Below are 19,919 nucleotides of genomic sequence, written 5' to 3' on the forward strand. Positions count from 1 at the left end.
TTCGGGTTGAGCAGCGGTCCACGGTCTCTCTCACTAACCGGACCAAGAGAAAGGCAAGAAGGAGCGATAGAGAGGAGGGCAGAGAATTCAGTTGCCAGGAGATTCCACCCCCTTCCCACCAGTGCACTGGATTTTCCTTTTTCCTTATACTCACGCGTCTTCTATGATGATCCCGGGATCGATGAATAATAAGCCGGCTGGATCCCTCTTTTGCTCCCCGGCTGAACTCCTAGGGCTTTCGATTACCGCCCGGAAGATGGCTGGGGGTCCAAAAGGATCTTCCCAGGCAAAATGGCCCGGAGCCGGCTGAAGATTTCGGGGCCCCCAGTCAGCAGCTCGGGAGAACCACAAGCCCCACGTTGGGCGCCAACTGTTACGGAAAAATCTGGGTGCGGGGTTACTCTGCCACCCAGCTCATCGGACTAAGTCCGTGGGTCCCTGCGGAAGAAAATGAGCTCAGCCGGACGCAGGAGCAAACTGCAGAAGATCCAAGTTTATTGCGCAACAGGTTCAAGGCGAGATTGAACCCAGAGAAAGGGGTGACATGAACTTTTGAAATTTCCCTCCATATCCCAGAATACAGTGCATGAAACGTCACGAATACATTATGGGAAGGTTGGGTTTCACAAGTTACATCATGAATATACTTTACACGTCATGAATACATTATGAAAAGGTGGGATTACATTAATTAGCATTTTCGGATGAGGGAGGGGGGGATATGCAGAGCGGGAAATATACATAGATACACATTTATTGAGTACCGGTGGTGGCAAGACAATGGGTCAGAGATATGCATCGTCTGCCACCTAATATTGCCTAGAGGGAAGGTTTGGCAAATTAAGAAGTTCCTGCGTACGTGACCTGCCGCTTCGGGGATTATGGAAGTAGGGATAGCATCATGGAGTCCACGGGGAACTGAGTTGAATGACACTGAGAGCGAAGAAATCGGAGTTACGGTTGATTTTATATCAATTTCTAAAGATTTCAATGATTTCAAACCCATTCTGTACTATAGGGCAAAAGCAGAAACAGAATGGATACATTGTAACAGGAGGTCCTTGGCTAAAGCGGGGCCATAGGAATAAGCGGGGCCTCGGATGTTCTTAGAAGGAAGGGGGAAAGGAGCCCCCCCCTTCCATTCCGTATCAATTATTATTATTATTATTATTATTATTCCACTACAGTACTATATCTCCTCCCTCTACGAAACACTACCATAATTTTAAATATTTTTTTTCACCGGGTTATAACGTTTAGAGCGAATCCCCTGAAGCCTGAGTTGGTCTAAACTTCAATAGTAGTTCCGCCCTTCTCTTAGTTGATTATTGGGCCCTCAACGTGTCACTCAACTCCATCGTGATAAACGATTGACTTACCGGGCCATCAATTAGGGTTCTTCCGAGCGGGAAGGCGTCGCCCCGACAGATCATGAGCCCTCGAGGGGCGGGGATTAGCGTCGCGTCTCCCTTAACTGGTCGCGGGAGGATTCCGCGCATGACCAAAGCAAGATGGAGGAAGCGGCATCGTAATTGGTCGGCGTGACTACTTTCTAGGCGCAGTCTGATTGGGTGCCGAGGAGGGCTTGGGCGGGACCGCGGTGCAAAGCTGTGCGCGGCGATTGGCTAAGCGGCTTCCCCCTCTTCTGGGGGCGGAGATGGACGCGTGCTTTCCGGCGCCGCTCGGGGACCCGCCTGTGCTCCGGCTCTAGAGGGACCGGGGGCTCCGGCCGCGTCGGGGGCTGAAGGAAGAGCGCCGCCGCCGCCGCCATGAACATCCGGAATGCGAGGGTGCGAGCCCCGGGGTGGCCCGGCGGGGGGAGCGGGGGCGGCGCTGGGGCTTCAGGCCTTTCCTAGAATGAGTGGGAAGGGATCCGCCGAGGTCCTCGAGTCCAGCCCCGTCCCACGCAGGAATCCCCGGGGAGGGTCCCTCGCCAGCACCGGGCTTTGCGCGGCCTGCTTTGTCCAGGCAAAACCGCCCTTGCCGCGAGGATCGGGTGGAGCCTCCAGGGGCGGGAGCAGCGCCCTGCTGGGCACCTGGGGGTCGAGGTGGGGCAGCCGCCACCCCCTGGCGGCCCTTTGCTCTGTGAAACAAGAAGAGATCAGCTTCGCCCAGCCTTTGGCATTGGGAAGTATAGGCTGCGGCTGGTAGTCAGCTTTGCGGGTCAGGCTGATTTGGCAAGACAGCCCTTATTAAACCAGGGAGACTTGTTTCCAGTAGGTGAACAGCCAGGTGCTGCTGAGCATGAGGTACTGGAGAGAATAGCTGTCATGTCCTACGTGGTTAGTTTTCCAGATTCGTATCTCTTGTTTCAAGATACGGTGTCTCTGAATAAGGAGGTTCTATTTTGCTATTACACACAGCAAATGTCAGTCCCACTGGGGAGGGGAGGAGCTGTGAAGTGGGTGCATCTCTCTCTGCTCTGCTTCAGTCGTTCTTCCTTTTTTCTCCACCAGCCCGAGGACTTGATGAACATGCAACACTGCAACCTCCTTTGCTTGCCAGAGAACTATCAAATGAAATATTACTTCTATCACGGACTCTCCTGGCCCCAGGTAACTCTGTCTACTTACTAGTGACTTGACAGTTGCAAAGAATAATGGGCAACCTCAATCCTTCAAAAAGACCTTGACTGCAAATCTGCTACTCCCTTTACCACCACCTGCCACCCTCTCTCTCCCTTTGTATTGGCAACTGTGGTGCTACGGTGACCCCTCTGAAAAACTCCTTCTGACCCAAGATCTCCTGGATCTCCTGCTGCCCTCCCACAGCCTTCGTCTGGGAGCTAGGCCTCTAGCTTCTGGGAGACGGCCACGGTGCCTCATAAGTGACAGGGCAAGTTTTACTAGCCTCTCCCAGCTTTAATTAGCAACACTTGAGATTTTGTTGACTCCTCAGGATCTTTTGGTTGCCCTTGGTGGTTTTGTAATGGACCTGGGCCTGTGGCTGAGTGAGCTAATCAACACTTGTTACTCTGGCATGGCATTGCAGGTAGGGAGGTCTGTACTTCAAGCCCGCCATAAACACACCAGGTGGCCTGCCCAGTTGCTCCCCAGACGGTGTCCCCGGGGCTGCAGTGGTTGTTCTTGGCTGTTCTCTTCCCACATAAAGTCAACTCTTAGCTTAGGTGGCGGTTACTTTCTGGGGATAACACGTAAAGATGAAATTGTGCATAGACCAAACACACACTTCAAACACTATCTCAAGGTGAGTGCAATAGTTGGTGGGATTGTCAACATTCAACACCCACTCCCTTAAAAATTTTTAAAGCTGAATTCATGCAAATTAAATGTGCATAAATTGCGAGTCAGCTGTATTTCCATCCTGCCACTTTTCTTCTCCAGCATATGCCTGTTACAGGTGGCAAGGAGAACATGGAGGTAGTGATGAAATGACTAAGCCCAGTGCCTGCCGCTTTGGGGACTGACATACATATTCTCAACATTTCAGCCTGTTAAAGCAGCAGCTTTCTGTCTCAACAGCCACACTCGCTCCCATATGGGGATTATAAAAATGCTGACTTGTCTGACAGAGTTGTTGTAAAGAATAAGATAAAATTCTATGCCCTCCCCAACCAACTAAATAATATATTTGAAGTGCTTTGATTACCCAAAACACTGATCTATAAATGCTAAGTAGTATTTCGGGATGGGCTCAAGCTTTGTGGTGGCTAGATGGATGGGATAATCTGTCTTTCCTTTGGCTTTGCCTGTGGAACAGGCTCCTCTTTGATCCTGCTTGGACAAGAGCCGCGTTTCCTCTCAGGACACTGCTGCCTTCTGCCATGCCTGTGGGTGGCTGTGCTGCTTCTTCCCCAAGAGAGCCCACTATGTCACTCTAACTGCCTCCTTTCTTTCCCCCAGCTCTCCTACATTGCTGAGGATGAGAACGGTAAGATTGTGGGCTACGTGCTGGCTAAAATGTGAGTAGAATCATTTATTTGCGCGGCTTTGGTATGCCTCTGTTTGTATATTTGCACTGTATCTCTTGCACTGCAGCTTCACAGGAGGCTCCAGCATAGGCTAGCAAAACACATATTTTAAGGGGTATATGCCTAAATGCTGTTGGTGCAGACTCTCACTTCTTCCCCTTTGCTGAGTAGTCCCAGCAGTTAGGGGAAGAGGAATTAAGTGGCATAAGGGTGGGCAGTGAAGCCCTCTAAATTCCACTCTGGTGGAGACCTTGAAGATCCCCCAGGTGAAGATGCCTCTCCACCATCTGGCTGGCTGGTGCACAGCAGCATTTTTTTGTTGCTGCCACATTGTGGTGCGAGTCACCTGGCTTGCATTGTAGCTCTTCAGCAAAAGAGCAGAGTCTTCTGCTGCCATGAGCCAGATGACTTGTGCAGTAGCACAGCAGCAGAAGACTCAGCATCTTTTGTAGAGTGTTATATATCACTGTACATCTTTTGTCTCTCTGACTGGGCTCCTGTGGCAAGCAGCTGCGCTGAGGTCAGATTGGATAGATAGCAATGCTATGAATGCATGCAGCCATTGGATGTGTGGCTGCTATTGCAGCTACTAGGGAAAAATAAAAGTTATTTTAAATTTATATTAGGAAATAGTGTCCGGCTACACAGTATTGTAAAATATCATGTTAACTAAAACAGATTTGAATGGATTTTACAATTTTTTTAAAATTTAAGACGGACGTAGGATATTTGATAGGACCAGCAAGCAGGTAGCTCAGCTTTTTGTATATTTCTGATCTTGATGTTTGGACAGGAGTAGCTACTTTTGCTAAAGCTTCCCTGAAGTGTGTGGTATAATTTTATTTTGAAACTGGTATAGCTGAGACCTAAACCTAATGCTGAACTAAACCTAAACTTTTAGTAGTATTTCTTCTCTCTCATCTTGTTTAGTTCTGATTCAGACATTAATTTTAAATGATTTAATAGCTGGCTCAGTTACTTTGAACTTATGCAGATACATATTGTGCAGATTGATATTATCAACTATTATTTCTGCAAAGCAAGCCTGACTGGAGTGAATATAATGATGAGTCAAGAACTTAGCTAGAAAAGTACCCTTTGCAATTGCTCAATAAGAAATAAGCCGTCTCTTGCCTTCTTAAGTTTTCTGGTGTGGCTCCGTGACTGTATTGACTCTTGGGGAAGAACCTTTAACTCGCATGGGGCAGAGGTGGTGGGGTGGCCATCCCAAGGGAAACCCCCTCATGCTCCCTAATTCCATTCAGCTGGCTCCTTCCTTCCCAGTGGGCTTCTGAGTGTGCCAGGAGTAGGCAGGCTAGTCCAGGCTCCCGGCTCCCTCCCAGCTCTGGACAAGATGGCTGGTCTTGGCACTGCCAGGTAGCTGCCGCAGAGCTTCTTCTGTCTGGTGCCTGTCTGGAACAACTGGTTTGGTGAGCTGCAAGCAGGCCAAGTGGCTTCTCATGTTCGCACTGCAACCTCGTGCCTCCCTTGGCTAACTAGTTGGTGTACAGGGATGAGACAGCGTGGCCATGGCAATGACTTCAGGCTTTGCTTCTGTCCTCTGCCTCCCTTATTCTAAGCTTCCTGTAGCCATGTGTACCTTTGGAGCATGTGCACATGGCTGCACCGAGGGGGCAGTCTGGTGGAGGCTGTCTGGACACCAGTCATCAGTGGTGGCTTGTGGGCCTTGGTAGATACCCAACCAAGCTGGGCCACTGTAATAAGGCAGTCTGAGCTAGGCTGACTGGTGAAGATTTGGCATTCTTAATTTTCAAATTTGTCAAATAGCCATAAATATTATGGAAATACTTGTACGTTGACTTACAGTGCCACCACCCTAAAAAATGTTTGGTATCAGGCCTGGAAGAAGCTGCAAGAAAACACTTAATTGCCTGATAGCAGGACACAAAACTATATTCTTTGTGCAGTAAGTAGACCAAAGGAGTCAGAAGGTGACACACAGTTGATTTGCTGAGGAAAAGGCTGAAATGGTGGAAGTGCTCTTGTGAAAACTCTGGCAAGAAATCTGGGAAAAACGAAAGCTCCAGCGTGAGGTTCTGCATTCCACTTTAGCGATATTTCTGCTTCTGCCATTTATTTTCTAAGAGAGCAGGAGTTCTGCATATTTCTGCCAGGGTCTTTTCCTGTATTCTGAGGTGTGTGTTGTTATTGTTTTAGTAAAAATTGAAAAGGGAAGGAAGGAAGGAAGGAAGGAAGGAAGGAAGGAAGGGTACTATATTACAGGTGTTTGGTTTGTGTGATAAAGAGACTGGCATTGTGGAGAAAATAGTGTTGCGGTAGTGTTGGTCTTGATGCTTAGTTCGTTACATTTGTGGGGTGTGCAAGATTGGAGCTGAACTGACATACAGTTTCTTATTTCTCCAGGGAAGAAGACCCTGATGATGTTCCCCATGGTCATATCACATCTTTGGTAATACTTTCACTTTCTATTGTTACAGCCCCCTGGACATGTTTGACAATTGAGATGTAGCAAGTAGAGAGCAGTGGCTTGGAGGGCTGGCTGTGTCTCCTCTCAGCAGGACTCAGCTTTTTGTTAGTGACCCCCCCCCCGGCACTTAAGCTGTATGGATGATGAAATACAAGGGGCAGGAGGGTTGTGAGAACTGCTGAGTGCCTAGGGATTGTTTTGTGAGAGCCTGAGCAGTAATTCTGGAAGCAGAAGCTGGAGGACAGAATTATTTGGTTCCTTCCGTTCAGGTCAATGCCCAGAAGAGCCAGTTGTGCCCCCCATGCCAGACAAAATAGTGGCCATGTGAGGCAGCGGGTTGCCATTTTGTTAAAACTTCCTTTACTGTCAATTCACTGTGATCTACAGACACTTGTGTCCATCACTGGAATTTGTACCACTGCACCAAACAGATTTTTGGCATAACATTAGTGTGGGGCACCCCAGAACTTGTAAGTTCAGAAAGTGGCTTTGTGTGTGTGAGGGAAGGAGTGTCTTAAGGCAGAAAAGTTTATGGAATGCCTCTTCCTTCTGATGGCTTTTTGTCCTTCCCTAGGCGGTCAAGCGTTCCCACCGACGCCTTGGCCTGGCCCAAAAGCTGATGGACCAGGCTTCACGGGCCATGATTGAGAACTTCAACGCCAAGTATGTCTCCCTGCACGTACGCAAGAGGTGAGTCTCTCCTGCTCCCTGTTCATCTCCACTTATGTCGGCTTCCAAATAATGTGCTGTTCTTGTTACGCAGTGGTTCCTGTGGGCATGATGCTAAGGGCAGGGTTGCCACATGCCTACCACCACCACTGTTCCAAACACTTCATGGTTATGCGCAGAGGAAGCACCTGTCCTCCCGTGGAACAGATGTGTGGTTGTCAAGCCAGTGCTGTTTCCTCTTGCCGTCCGTGTCAGAAGCAGCACCCAGTGGTTTTTGTCTTCCTTGCCTTGGATTCCTTATTCCTAGAGAGGAAGCACTGGCTTCCTATCAAGCCCCCACTCCTGCCTTCTCTTGAGCCCAAGTGAAATCACTCTCCGCAGAATCCCTTCCCAGGCTCTACCCCAGAGGCAGATGCAAATCGCAGTTACGCTGTCCTGCTTGAGGGTGTGGGAGGGAGGGACATGCAGGGTTCATTGACCTTCTTGCAGTCCCAGGTCTAGCCCCATGTTCTCTGCTGTCTTGGTTTACCAAAACTACTTTTCTTCTCTTGCTTTGCAGTAACCGAGCAGCGCTGCACCTCTACTCCAACACTCTCAATTTCCAGTGAGTACCAGGAGGGCAAGGTGGTCATGGTGGATGTTTGGTCAGAGTGAGAAGGCGGTTTGGACCCCTGTGTGGTTGGCGGAGGTCACTGGGCAGCTTTGAGCAAGTCATTCTGTCTCAGCAGAGATTGCCTCACCAACTGGTGTGGCCAAGGCTCTCTTCTGAGCTCTGTGAAGCTCTTCCGCTGGCAGGTGTGTGAATGTTGGACCCAGCAAGTAACCTGAAGGCTCCAGAGATGACTTGTGTTCCCCAAAGGTTCAGCTTGCTGTTAACTAGAGGAGGGAAACGCAAGGTTTGCTCCTCTCAGCTTTAGCTGTGTTTGTGGAAGGAGCAAAGGAGAGCCATGGAGAGTCAGACCATAGTTCATCTATCTCAGGTCTGTCCACGTCAACCTTTTTCAGCCAATAGCCTGCATTTTCTTCTGGACATCCATCCAAGGGCCACATGCCTATGATAAGAGGGGCCAGAGGCAAAGTGGGTGGAGCAACAAATGTAAACGTTACCTTTGCACCATAGGCTAGTTTCTGCACACATTCACGTCCCTCCTCCTGCTCCAAGCAGGCAACCGAGGGGTGTTGTCAGAGTTCAAGGATGCACCCCAGCCAGGCCAAAATGCTGACGGCAAGTGTGAAGCAGAGCCAGAGAGGGAGTACAGTCTGGGGACAGTGGGTGTGCCTTGGGAAGAGGTGTAGCCCGGAGAGAGACCCCAGGTAGAGAAGGGCCTTTGGGGTGCATTTGGCACTTAGCCCCAAGTTGCACCTGCTTGGTTTCTGCCGTGTGGCTGTGGCTTCCCAGGGTTCCAGCCAGGAGGCTTCCCAGCCCTTCCTGGAGATGCAAGTTATATGCAACATGTGCTCTGCCTCCGAGATGCAACTGTGTAAACCTGAATGCACAGCTTCGATTGCTGGAAATGGGGTTGAACGATGTTTAAAAACACATCTGATTAAAATAGTTGAATCTCCTTTAGGGAAATTGAACAAATTTCCAAGGCACCAGGGAAATCCCAGTGCTAGATAGGAAAAGCAGGTTAGAAAATACATGGATCTTTGAAGGCTGGTGGGCGTGTTTTTATGATCCCATGAAGGTTTTTCATCCCCATTCTAACCTGCAAATCTTCTCAAAGTCTTATTACCTAAGCATTTATTCCGAGGACAGGAGATGCATTCTTAGATTCATTTGCCATTCATCGCCAGCCGTGGGATGGTGGGAGCCCAATCTATATAGTACTTATTATTTTTTTAAGTGTTCAAAGCACTTCATGTGCACTCTCTTGATAATATTTACAACAGCCCTGTGAGGTAGGCCAGTATTGTTATCCTTATATTACAGGTCGGGGGTCTGAGGCTGAGAGACTAGTGCCCTGCCTCCAGCTGCCTAGTGAATTCATGGCTGAGGAGATTTGAACTGGGACTTCCCAGCTTGCACACCTGCCTCTTCTGCATTAAGACCAACTGTGAACGTGCTTGGGGCAGGCTTCTGGGACTTGACTGTGGTGGTTTTTCCAGTGAGGCCAGCATGCTTGCTCTTCCCACTAGGATCAGTGAAGTGGAGCCCAAATACTATGCCGATGGGGAAGATGCGTACGCCATGAAGCGCGACTTGACACAGATGGCGGAGGAGGTGAGCACGACCCTGCTGGTGCCCTCAGTGCTGGAGTGTGCGAGTCTTTGATACTCCATCTCCGCTAACTGCTCTTAAAAGGCAGTTCAAATTCTTCCACTGGTGTGGATGTTGGGACCCAGCCTGTCTCCTAGCTGTACACCCATTGCATCAAAAGTGACCCACGTAAGCAAGGTGCTTGATGGCTGAATTCCAAACTACCTGGAGACAGACAAGGCAGCCTACAAGAGGGAGTTGGAACCTCCGGCAGCCTTTCTTCATACCTTCTCAACCTGTAAAGCTGAGGGTGAGATGGCGAGTAAAGCAAAACCTAGGCTGTTAAGAAGAGGGAGAATAGGGAATAGGGTGGCTGATGCCCTGTAACCTTGTTTTGCCTATCGGCCCCTTAATGTGATCAAGCACTTCTCTCTAGAGTTTAATTTCCCCCTGCTCTTTACTTTTAAGATGGGTAGGGAGTGAGGGAAAATCACCCAATACACATATAACATGATAACATCAGACGGGTTTGAATGCAGGTATCCTGTGAATCAGCTGTGTTTGGCTGATCCAAGATGCTCATATTTTGACATTTGGATGAAGGGACGTACCTGGCATGTCTTTCCCCTTCCTCCATTGAGGCCATTTTCGTGCACATCTTTTACTAATTAATTTCACTGGTCTTCCTTTTTCATTTCTGTTGCACAGATGTGTTTTTTTAGACTGTTCACCATATTTAGCATCTAGAAAAATGGAGCATTTGCTTTGAATCTGTTGGCATATTCCATTGCTGAGGGGTCTGCTGTCAGTTATTATTGTGTGGTAAGATGATGCTTGTATATTTTTGTGATGAGCAACACAGCTCTTGGTCCTACACACTTGTTTAATTCCTTTAAAAAAAGTAAGTGTGCCCACACCTATTTTGGGACGCTGTGTGTTCCTCCTCTGCTGATGTACACCTACGCAAGAGTTCTCAACCAGATATACTGAGACAGACAAGTGGAAAACTGCAGCAAAGCTAATCTCTGCTTGCAGTTCCCCTCCATTTTGCCAGGTTCTTGTTTGTATCTTTCAAGTTCTTTGGAGGCTGTGTGCCTCCCTCTCCCCTGTGCTGGGGTGCTCATGTAGCCAGGCGGAAAGGGTGGAGGAGGTCAGTATCAATAACCATATACATACATACTCGCATGTTGAGCTGATGGGGTTTCATGCTACTTGGGTTGACAAGGGTCTCGCGGTAGTTTTCTGGATGTGCTTGGCAGGATGTTAGAAATGTGAACAGCGGCAAGCAACATCGAAAACATTTCCTCCCATAGCTGCTTTGCAGATTTTGAGGCTCCTTTTTTTGGAAGGTGGGGCGGTGTCTGACATGACTGGGCTGTCTCCTGGAAAGAATGCGCAAGACCTTTGTAATTCAGCTAAGGGTTTTGTGGATGAAAACTGCTTACCTTCCCAACACGCACACATTCCAGCTAAAACGAGCCCCTGTTCCCCCACAGCTGCGGAGGCAGGTGGACCTGAAAGAGAAGAGCAAGCACTCTGTCCTGGGCTCCATTGAGAACAAGAGTGGGGACCACAAGGCCAACCACGTTGGCGAATCCTGCCGGGATGAGAAATGCCCTGGGGCCGTGGTGGGCAGCGGGCCTGGGGCTGAAGACAGCGGCGACAGCAAAGATGTCAGCGAGGTCAGCGAGGCCACAGAGAGCACAGATGTCAAGGACAGCTCAGAGGCCTCTGACTCGGCCTCCTAGCAAGGGCTTTCGCCAGGCCACTCACTTGAAGTCCAGCCCTTGAAGGATCTGTGTCTTTGCTTGCAGGGGGTTTGGAAATAAAAGTTTATGGAACCCGAGGGGTGCGTGTGCTGGCATGGCTTGTGTGTCCTTTCAGTGAAGCTTGCATAGAGAGGGAGCATGGAGGAGGCCCACAGCTCCTCTGCATGTAACCTAGTTATACAGCCAATCTCCAGTCCTCTGTATTTCAGTTACTTACGTGGTTCTGCACAACTTAGTCTAGGGCTGCCCCCTCTTTTCTGAGACACCAACCTTTCAATTTCCAGTGGAGGTGGGAGAAAGGTGGTGAATCACATTTTAGGGTAACACTTTATCTGTTGTTTATTGCTATGCCACTTCTGGGTTAGCAATGTCAGTGTCTGACATCTTCCCTCATTTGGCGTGGTTCAGCTGTGGTACACTTCCGGGGGGGGGGGGGAGAACGATGCAACACCGACCCCACACAGCCCCTTTGGCAGAAGGCCTGCAGAGAGTGCACACAGTGCCCTTCTGGGTTCAAGGACCCATAGAGGAAAAGACTGGACAAAGCACCCCAACTGGCCAGAACATGCAGCAAAGCGAGTGAGAGGTATAGTGGCTAAAAGGGACAAGATTGGGAAGCAGGGGGAAGGAAGGCGAAAGTTATCAATTTACCTTTTGCATGCCGGGGGAGTGAGGGCTTCCAGTGAGCAGTGACATGTATCATAGGGCATTTGTAGCTCCCCCCAACTTGAAAGCCCACTCAAAGATGTTCGGAGCATAGGGGCTTCAAAGGAGGACTTTCCCTGTGTCTGGAGTTTGAATCCAGGTACAGCCTCAGAGAAGAGGGAGAGGACACCCCCTCCCCAAATCCACCTAAACTAATTGGGAGGACTTCTGTATAGACCAACAGTCTTGGTTCCTCCATTAGCCAACCAGACCTTGTAGCCATCATGGAGAGGCAATCTTTTTCTAATGTGTGAAGTTTTTGCACAGTACACAGGGAATTATAGAGGGAAGTACTTGAAAGTATGACCCTCATTTACAGTTTGCAGTGGTTTGACTGTAGGCTAACTGCCAATTAATTCTGCAGAATGTGCAACTGTTCTGATTTTGAAGCCGTGGTTTCCAAACAGCAGCTTCAGGGAGCCCCTCTCCATATGGCCTTGTCCACTGCTCAGCAACCTCTGTATGTTGCAGAGGATCCTGGGAGATCTAGGCACATGCTCAATCCATGTGGGATCCTGCCCAGGACCACTAGACCATGCCATTGCTCTGTGTGAATGGAGAATGTGTCCTGACTCCTGGGTCACACCCAGTACCTTAAATCCCTGAAGAATGTAGTGTTAGGCAAGCAGTCCTCCAGGAAAGCTCATGCATCACTTCTGATCATATTGAGAACTCCCTTATAAGGGGCCAACGAGCTCAAGTTAGAAAATGGCAGCCTTAATAATAATAAAATAATTCATTATTTACAGTGGTACCTCGGGTTAAGAACTTAATTCGTTCCGGAGGTCCGTTCATAACCTGAAACTGGTCTTAACCTGAAGCACCACTTTAGCTAATGGGGCCTCCCGCTGCCGCCGCGCCGCCGGAGCACAATTTCTGTTCTCATCCTGAAGCAAAGTTCTTAACCTGAAGTACTATTTCTGGGTTAGCGGAGTCTGTAACCTGAAGTGTATGTAACCCGAGGTACCACTGTGTATCCTGCCCATGTGGCTGGGTTTCCCCAGCCACTCTTAACCACAGGGTGACCTGGAGGGCAGGCAGCAGTCCAGATACAGCAGCTATTGGCACATCACCAAATAAAGGGGCATAAGACAGATTTACATAACATTTGTATCAGCTACTATATAGATGCAAATTTTTAAAAAGCAGTGCTATAATTTAAATAGAAATACAATATGTTGCAACGTGGGGGTGTGCGTGGGGGGAGAGACTGCCCTGTGTACCTGCTCAATGTGTCTTTCACTGATTTCCATCAATATTATTATTTATTAAATTTGTATACCAGCCTTCATCCGTATATCTAAAGGTGGTGCACAACATAAAAATGCAAGATAAAAAAACTAAAAACACAACAAAAACAAACCACTAGCCCCCCTCGCCTCAGGCTCGGGACTGGATAACCCTTCAAACATGACTTCTCCAGCCGCACTGCCGGGGTTCCTAGGGGAGCTTGGAGGGCGCAGGCCTCGGTCTGGCGCAACAAAGGGCTTCCTGGCGTGAGTTCGGCCTCGGCCCTTAAGCGATCCTGAGCGTGCACTTTTGCTTTGCGCATTTAAAGCAATGCGGCGGGGCGCAGACCAGAGGGGTTCGTCCTAGCAAGGAGGAGAGGAAAGGCGACGGGCTCCTGCGTCGCCTCGCAAGGTTTCGCAGGAGCGCGGCAAGCGGGCGCCCTCGCGCGGCCAACGCCGCCCAACGGCATGAATGGGGAGACCCCGCGCGCCTCCACGGGTTCCTCCTCCGGAGCCTCTGATTGGCCGCAAGGAAAGTTCGGTGCGCGCTGATTGGAGGCGCGGTGCCTCTGATCTGTATTCTTCTCTTTCCTCTCGGCGGCGTCGGTGGCGCAGCTGGTGGGAATCGGAAGCCGAGAGAGGGACTCTGAGTCCGGGCGATGGGCGAGTCCCGGGCTCTGAGCAGGGCCGAAGCGCTGCAGCTGGCGCCGCCCGACTGGCAGCACGCTTGCCATGCCCTCCTGTACGCGCCTTGCCCCGGACGCCTCTTCGGGAAGTTCCCGCTGCGTTTCGCAGCGCTGGTGAGAAATGAGCTGGGGGGCCGGGCGGGACAGGTGGCGATCTGCCGGTTAGCAGGAAGAGTAAGCCCCCCCCCCCGCATTAAAAAAATGGGCGTTTGCAGACCACGCTTGTCTTGCTCATAGCTCAGCAGTCCCGCGACCCGTTTTTAATGTCAGGGCTGCTTGCCTTGAACGGAAACCGAGGTGTCCTGGATGTTGCCTTTCGTTCACGGGCTGCTTTGGAAGGGAGGGCGGGATAGAAATTAAATCGTGAATGCTTCCTGCGGGTGACAGGCCTATTTTTCAGAGGAACAGCGTTGTAAATCTGTTGCAGCAGGAAGCGACGAAGAGGCTTGAAGACTCACGCATTTATCGTGCCACGACAGATTTGTTAGACTTTAGCGTGTCCATAGTTCTGGTTTACAATGGCTTATGGCTGCAAGCAATATTTATTGAGGCTGCAGTTTGAGGCAGGTGTGAGTGAATCACTGCTGCACTTAGGTAATTTTAGATTCCGGACTTAACCGTCTTCCGTCCCTGCTTCTTAGAAGGCAGCATGTATTATTTAACTTAAACCTGTAGTAAGCCAGTCGTGTTGCTTTTGGGGGCCCCCTGCTCCTTGAGCTGAGCCCTGGACCTTTGGTTCCAGGCCTGATAGTACCACAGGACTGAATGCTCATCTGTTAAAAAAACCACACCATTAAGAATAGTGACCTGGGAGGGGAAATGACTAGCCTAGCCTTCTTTTTGATAGCTCCCCCCCCCCAAGTTTAGCAACTTAGTGATAATTACTGGTAAGCTTTAGGGGGCAAACGTTATGTGCCAGAAGGTGTGATTTTGAGGCATGTATTTTAGAAATTAAACAGTGCTGTCTCTGAACTCCTGGTATAAACACTGGGATTGATTTTGATGAGTTTGAAGTGGGTGGGGAGGTGGGCTGTTATCTTAAGACAGATGAGCCATCAACAAAACGATGGTTATTGTCTGTTGAGAAGAAACCAGGTTGTGCTTGAACTCTGTAAACCTGTGGGCTGCATTAGGGATCCAAGTGAGATCGGCAGGAAAAACTAACAGTTGCCAATAATTTCCTTTCTCAGCCTTTTCTAACCAGGACATGAGGGAGCCCCTCGAGAGCCCTTCTGTGTCAAAGGGAAGGGCAAGCAACCTTGCCAAAAGGGGGCAAGACATAGAATCATAGGGACCCTGAGGGTCATCTAGTCCAACCCCCTGCAATGCAGGAAGAGGCACCTGTCCCCTGTGCTGGGAATGGAGGAGAAAGGCAAAGAGTGTGGAGTTCCTTGATTCACCTTTGTAACAAATGACCTTGGCTGGAGCACACCAGTAAATAAGAGGGCAGGAGAAGACCAGTTCCAACAATTTCAGTGAGCAGAGATGTTGAAAGCCTTCTGCAAAAGGTGAAACTGTACTGGAGACATTTGCAGGTGATGATGAACAGGAGACCCAGAAACTGAAGAAAGTGAAGGTTAAGTGTTACTGAATGGCAGATGAAACTGGGTATGTTTTAGAGCTATCTTAGGGCAGTTCCAGACAACCTACCTCACAGGGTTGTTGTAAGGATAAAATGAGGGTGTGGAGGATGATGTATGCAAACTTGAGCTCCTTGGGGAAAAGATGAGCTATAAATGCAGTAATTAAATAATCAGGGCAGGATCCCAAATCCAACCCACCATTTCATAAATCCAAAGTCATATCCAGTGCTGTTGCTTTAAGAGACCCAAAGCACTGCTTTGTCTCTTCCCTTTGCAGATGCAGATGCGGTTTGATGGGCACCTGGGGTTTCCCGGTGGATTTGTGGACCCGCAGGATGTGTCTCTGGAGGAGGGTCTGAATAGGGAGCTGCATGAAGAGTTGGGCCCTGGCGCTGCCTCGCTGCACGTGGCTGAGGACCACTACTTGAGCTCCCATGTGCCCGAGGGGCCACGGCGAGTCGTGACGCACTTCTACGCCAAGCAGCTTAGCCTGGAGGAGCTCCGGACCCTAGAAGACGGGGCCACTCAGGCAAAAGAACACGGCTTAGAGGTGTGGGAAATACAGGGTAGGGTGCGGCTGGTCTTGTCTGGTTTGGGGACTGCCACACACTGGGCTGGTGTATGTATCCTGCATTAAGTATTATGAACTTCTGGGCCAAGATAATGCCAGTTCCCCCCCAGAATCGGCTGAATTCTACAGCTTGCCTGAATTATGTGAATTAAGAAGAATTATGCTGATTTTCTTAATTTGAACAATTTTCTCATCTATTTCCCCCAGTTTTGCATAATTTATTCTGGCCTTAATAGTCACGGAGTGGAAGAAAGAGCTATGCAGGGAGCTGAAGCCTCATCTCTGATCACTCAGCACCTTCTTTGGTTCCTGAGATTTGACCAGGTTTTGTCCCAAAATATTTGGAAGCCTCGGGGGCTAGAAACTGATGTTGTCATTTAAAGGACGTTGAAATCTTCAGGGAGCTAAATTGTGTGCCCAAATATGATATTCTGTCCTCTTGCTGAACTCACATACTCCTGGTTGCTTCATGGGGGTGGGGGGGCGGGGAGGAGAGGAGGGAGGGAGGGGTTCAGAAGGGCATTTTTGACCTGATTTCCCTTCCTCTGTGGCTTCAGGTGATGGGGCTCATCCGTGTCCCCCTCTATACCCTGCGCGATGGCATTGGGGGGCTCCCCGCTTTCCTTAGCAACACTTTCATTGGCAATTCCCGGGAGCAGCTGATTCACGCCCTGGATACTCTTCAGCTCGTGCCAAGAGAGCAACTTCAGAAGGCAGTTACCATGACTCAGAAGAGACCTTGAGTGTCATTGGCTGTGGCTGCCACGTTCCAGCCTCTGAAGGTTCTGTAACTGAATTCCCCCATGAACTTTGGACTCTTGAATGGAGCAGATGTAACGGAGAAATCCAAGAATGTGGGAAGAGAGTGGCAATGGACCTTTCCCTCCCCCTACCCAAGGTGAATGGCTCAGTTCTGGTGAATCTAGCCCTGAAAAGGATTTAAGCATCCAGATGCCTGTTTAAAATATTGAAGATGGTAGGCAAGGGTTAAGAGAGTGAACCATCTGATCTTCTATGTGTGTAGATATATAAGACACACACACAGGGTTTCTTGCACTTGGAGAATGGCACTACAAATAACACACTGACTCATCTGTGGTTTCTATTTTTCCATCTGTAATTTCAAACCTTCTGTCTCTGAGTTCCAGTATTTGTATATCATGGAAGTCGGGGTTTCCCTCCCCACAAAAGCCCATTGCACACCCCTATTGGTGTATTATTACTTTATCATTTCACAGCTGGAGTCCGCCTTTCTAATCTTTTACTAGGCTTGAAGAATGGCTTAAGACATTTTGTGGCTCTTGACTCCTATAATATTTTTTATTAGCTCATATAGAAGTGGTAAATGGCCACTAGAGACAGTCATTATGTGCCTCCCTCCCACTGGTTTCTCTTTTTCCAATTTTGATGATGTGCTTGTAAGAATTGTCAATTAAAGACTAAGAAGCTGCCATCATTCAGTTCATCAGGAAATAAATAGTTGCATAATTGGTTTTGCTGTATATGGGCCTTGGAAACACAAACTTCTTCTTGGAACAAATTATGCACACTTCATGGCACCAGTGTGATTTACTTTTTGTTAAACCTCTGGTTACAGAATTCTGAATACCTTGTTGAGGACTGGGAGTGGAGTGGAAAAGGAATGGAAGAGCACATAGAGATAAGTGCTGTATGTATCCCATAATAATATCCATGCATCCATATGGCAGTGGGACAGAACTCAGCCTCTGGAAGGTCTCTGCTATCACTTGTTTTTAGAAACCAGTTTGTAAATCTTGTACTGATGAGAAGGGGCTTACAAGTTTTCTTTTTTAAAAATATATTTTTTATTAAAGATTTTCTTGGTTTACAAAAGTGCCTTGTCTCTTTTTTCAGGCTGTTCAGTCTTTTCTACAGATCAGCTACATTTGTTATGAGACATTAGTGTTGAGTACAGTATAAGGCCAGGAAGAAGATGGGGGGAGAGGAGGGATGGTGGTGAAATTTCTATTTTTTTTACAGTGTACATGTGGGGTTTTGTGTCAGTGTCAACTGGGTAGGTTCTCCTTCTATTTGCTTATTACATTTCCTTGGTAGTGAGAGGGATTGGGGGAGCCCAGGGTGTGGATGGTTGTCTGTGATTGTCTGCAGTGAGGTTTGTTTGCATTTGTGAAGTGGGGAGGGGGGCTTGTTGGGTCAAGTAAGCCAGATTGATTCGTTATGCTGTTGTCGTCTTGTTGGGCTGTGTATGAGATAAAGGGAAGCCATACTGGGGTGAAAGAGCCCTCTTCTATTTGTCCCCATGTCACTTTGTCTGTTGGTTAGCTTTTCTCGCAAGGCTGTTTCCCATTTGGTACCAGTGGTCCATGTTTACTCCTGAGAGGTCTCTCCAGTGTCTGGCTATGAGGCTTCAGGCTGCTGAGAGTAGGTGGGTTATAAGCTCTGTATAATGTGAGTGGACATTATTATCTTGGAAGATGTTCGGTAGGGCCGGTTCAAATACCTGTTTAGTTATTTTCCATATCTCTTGTAGGACTGATGTCCAGAAGGGTTGGATTTTGGGGCATTCCCACCACATGTGGAGATATGGGCCTGTGGAGGTGCAGCCTCTTCAACATTTAGGTGAGGTTCCTGGGCATATCAGTGCCAGTTTCCGTGGTGTTAGGTACCATCTGTTGGTGTGTTTGAGTGAGTTCCCATCTTTTGGCTGAGATGGATTTAAAGGGAGGTTTAGATCACATTCTAGTAGGTTTGAAAGTTTTCTGAGTAGTTTTTTGTTGAACTCTCACAATTCATAAAGGACTAATCAGGTGAAGAGGCAGGTGAAGACGGAAGAAGAATTCCTGGTGGTCAGATTGCTTGGCCTTTTCCCATGAATAAGTTAAACACAATCTTAAAATTGCATAAATGGTGAGACCTCTCTAAATTAAATTGTGCAGAATTGTATTGGTATAGGGTCATTTTAAAAAATGGCACAGCATCTCTTAGGATTTTCTGTAAACTCTGTCTCATTGTCAACTTCTCTGCAGTTTTGAGAGCTCGAAAAGAGTTGTGCAATTGTACTCTAACCCAAATTCTAAATTAGCATCTCATTTCAATCTGTTCTCCACTGAAATCCCCATTAGTCGGGAGTCAGGACTATAATGGGCCTTAAGTAGATAGGAGGTTCTGACCACATCATGTGTGTCTGCTTGTTTTCAATTAGCAACCCAGAATCTTTGTAGCAAATTATTGACTGCGTGCAGGTCGGGTCACTAAGCACCCTTAAGCGCAAATACTGTTGAAAGGGTCAGCCTAATCAGCCACTTCACGTGGCCGTAATGTTTCACCTGGCTGCACGCGTGTCACACTGGTGTTTGCTGTGTCCCCAAACATGCAGTGGGCATGCTGCCAATGGTGGCTCTGGCCATGGCTGGCCCAAAACATTTTGGCCCTTGACACGAACCATGAAATAGTGCCCCCCTCGCACCAGGGAAGCGGGGAAGTGAAGATCTACATCAGGAACCAGAGAGGAATAAAGATCTACAACAGGACCTGCAGCCCCTGTGGATCCTGCCATCTGAGGCAGTTGCCTCACCTTGCCTCATGGGTGGGCTGGCCCTGGCTGTGGCTCACCAGCACATGTTTCAGTGTGCCTGGTGACTCATGACTCCCCATCACAGTTTTCCAGGTGTACTGCAACCAAACCAGTTAAGTACAGTTGCTGTCTGATGATGGCACTCCCTTTCAGAAGCACCTAAAAGCTGCAACCGCTTAGTAGCTGTGATTGATATTAATTGATCATACGTCTCCCCACTTGCGTGTGACCACATATATGTGCAGCATTAGTAAGTAAGTAAATAAATAAATAAATAAATAAATAAATAAATAAATAAAATCTGCAAAAAGACATAAAAAGGAGAAAAATGGCCCGAAAAGAGAGGGAATACAGCTAGCTATCCTAGGAGCCTTTGCAACGGCAATCCCATGAATTTTTGGAGGTAGTTTTTGTTTTAGATGGCTCCTAAATGCAAGGAATCATCATCTTCCTCTGGTGCTGAGAAACCCAAGAAGCAGTGTGTGGCTTAGAGGATGTTTACAGGCGTTTTAGATGGTGTTCCCTCCCCACTATGCATGATTTCATGTATATGAGCGGTACCCGGGAACGT

General features: G+C 48.5%; 2 protein-coding genes across 3 annotated transcripts; both read left to right on the forward strand.

Annotated features, from left to right (window-relative positions):
- Positions 1–1,626: 1,626 nt before the first annotated feature.
- On the forward strand, positions 1,627–11,095 carry NAA10 (N-alpha-acetyltransferase 10, NatA catalytic subunit). Its single transcript, XM_081175935.1, has 8 exons — positions 1,627–1,790; positions 2,457–2,555; positions 3,864–3,922; positions 6,317–6,362; positions 6,955–7,070; positions 7,609–7,653; positions 9,189–9,273; positions 10,746–11,095. Exons 1-8 carry the CDS (start codon positions 1,770–1,772, stop codon positions 10,995–10,997), a joined length of 723 nt encoding a protein of 240 aa, XP_081032061.1. The 5' UTR covers positions 1,627–1,769; the 3' UTR covers positions 10,998–11,095.
- Positions 11,096–13,546: 2,451 nt separating this feature from the next.
- On the forward strand, positions 13,547–17,646 carry NUDT16 (nudix hydrolase 16). Of its 2 annotated transcripts, none has more exons than XM_081177243.1 (3): positions 13,547–13,752; positions 15,499–15,787; positions 16,350–17,646. In XM_081177243.1, exons 1-3 carry the CDS (start codon positions 13,612–13,614, stop codon positions 16,418–16,420), a joined length of 501 nt encoding a protein of 166 aa, XP_081033369.1. In that variant the 5' UTR covers positions 13,547–13,611; the 3' UTR covers positions 16,421–17,646. The 2 variants fall into 2 exon arrangements, with proteins under 2 accessions (XP_081033369.1, XP_081033368.1); XM_081177242.1 differs by having other exon boundaries at positions 13,555–13,752; positions 15,499–15,771.
- The last annotated feature ends 2,273 nt before the right edge of the window (positions 17,647–19,919 follow it).

This window comes from Podarcis bocagei, assembly GCF_964188305.1.
Source record: "Podarcis bocagei genome assembly, chromosome: 17".
NCBI lineage: Eukaryota > Metazoa > Chordata > Lepidosauria > Squamata > Lacertidae > Podarcis > Podarcis bocagei.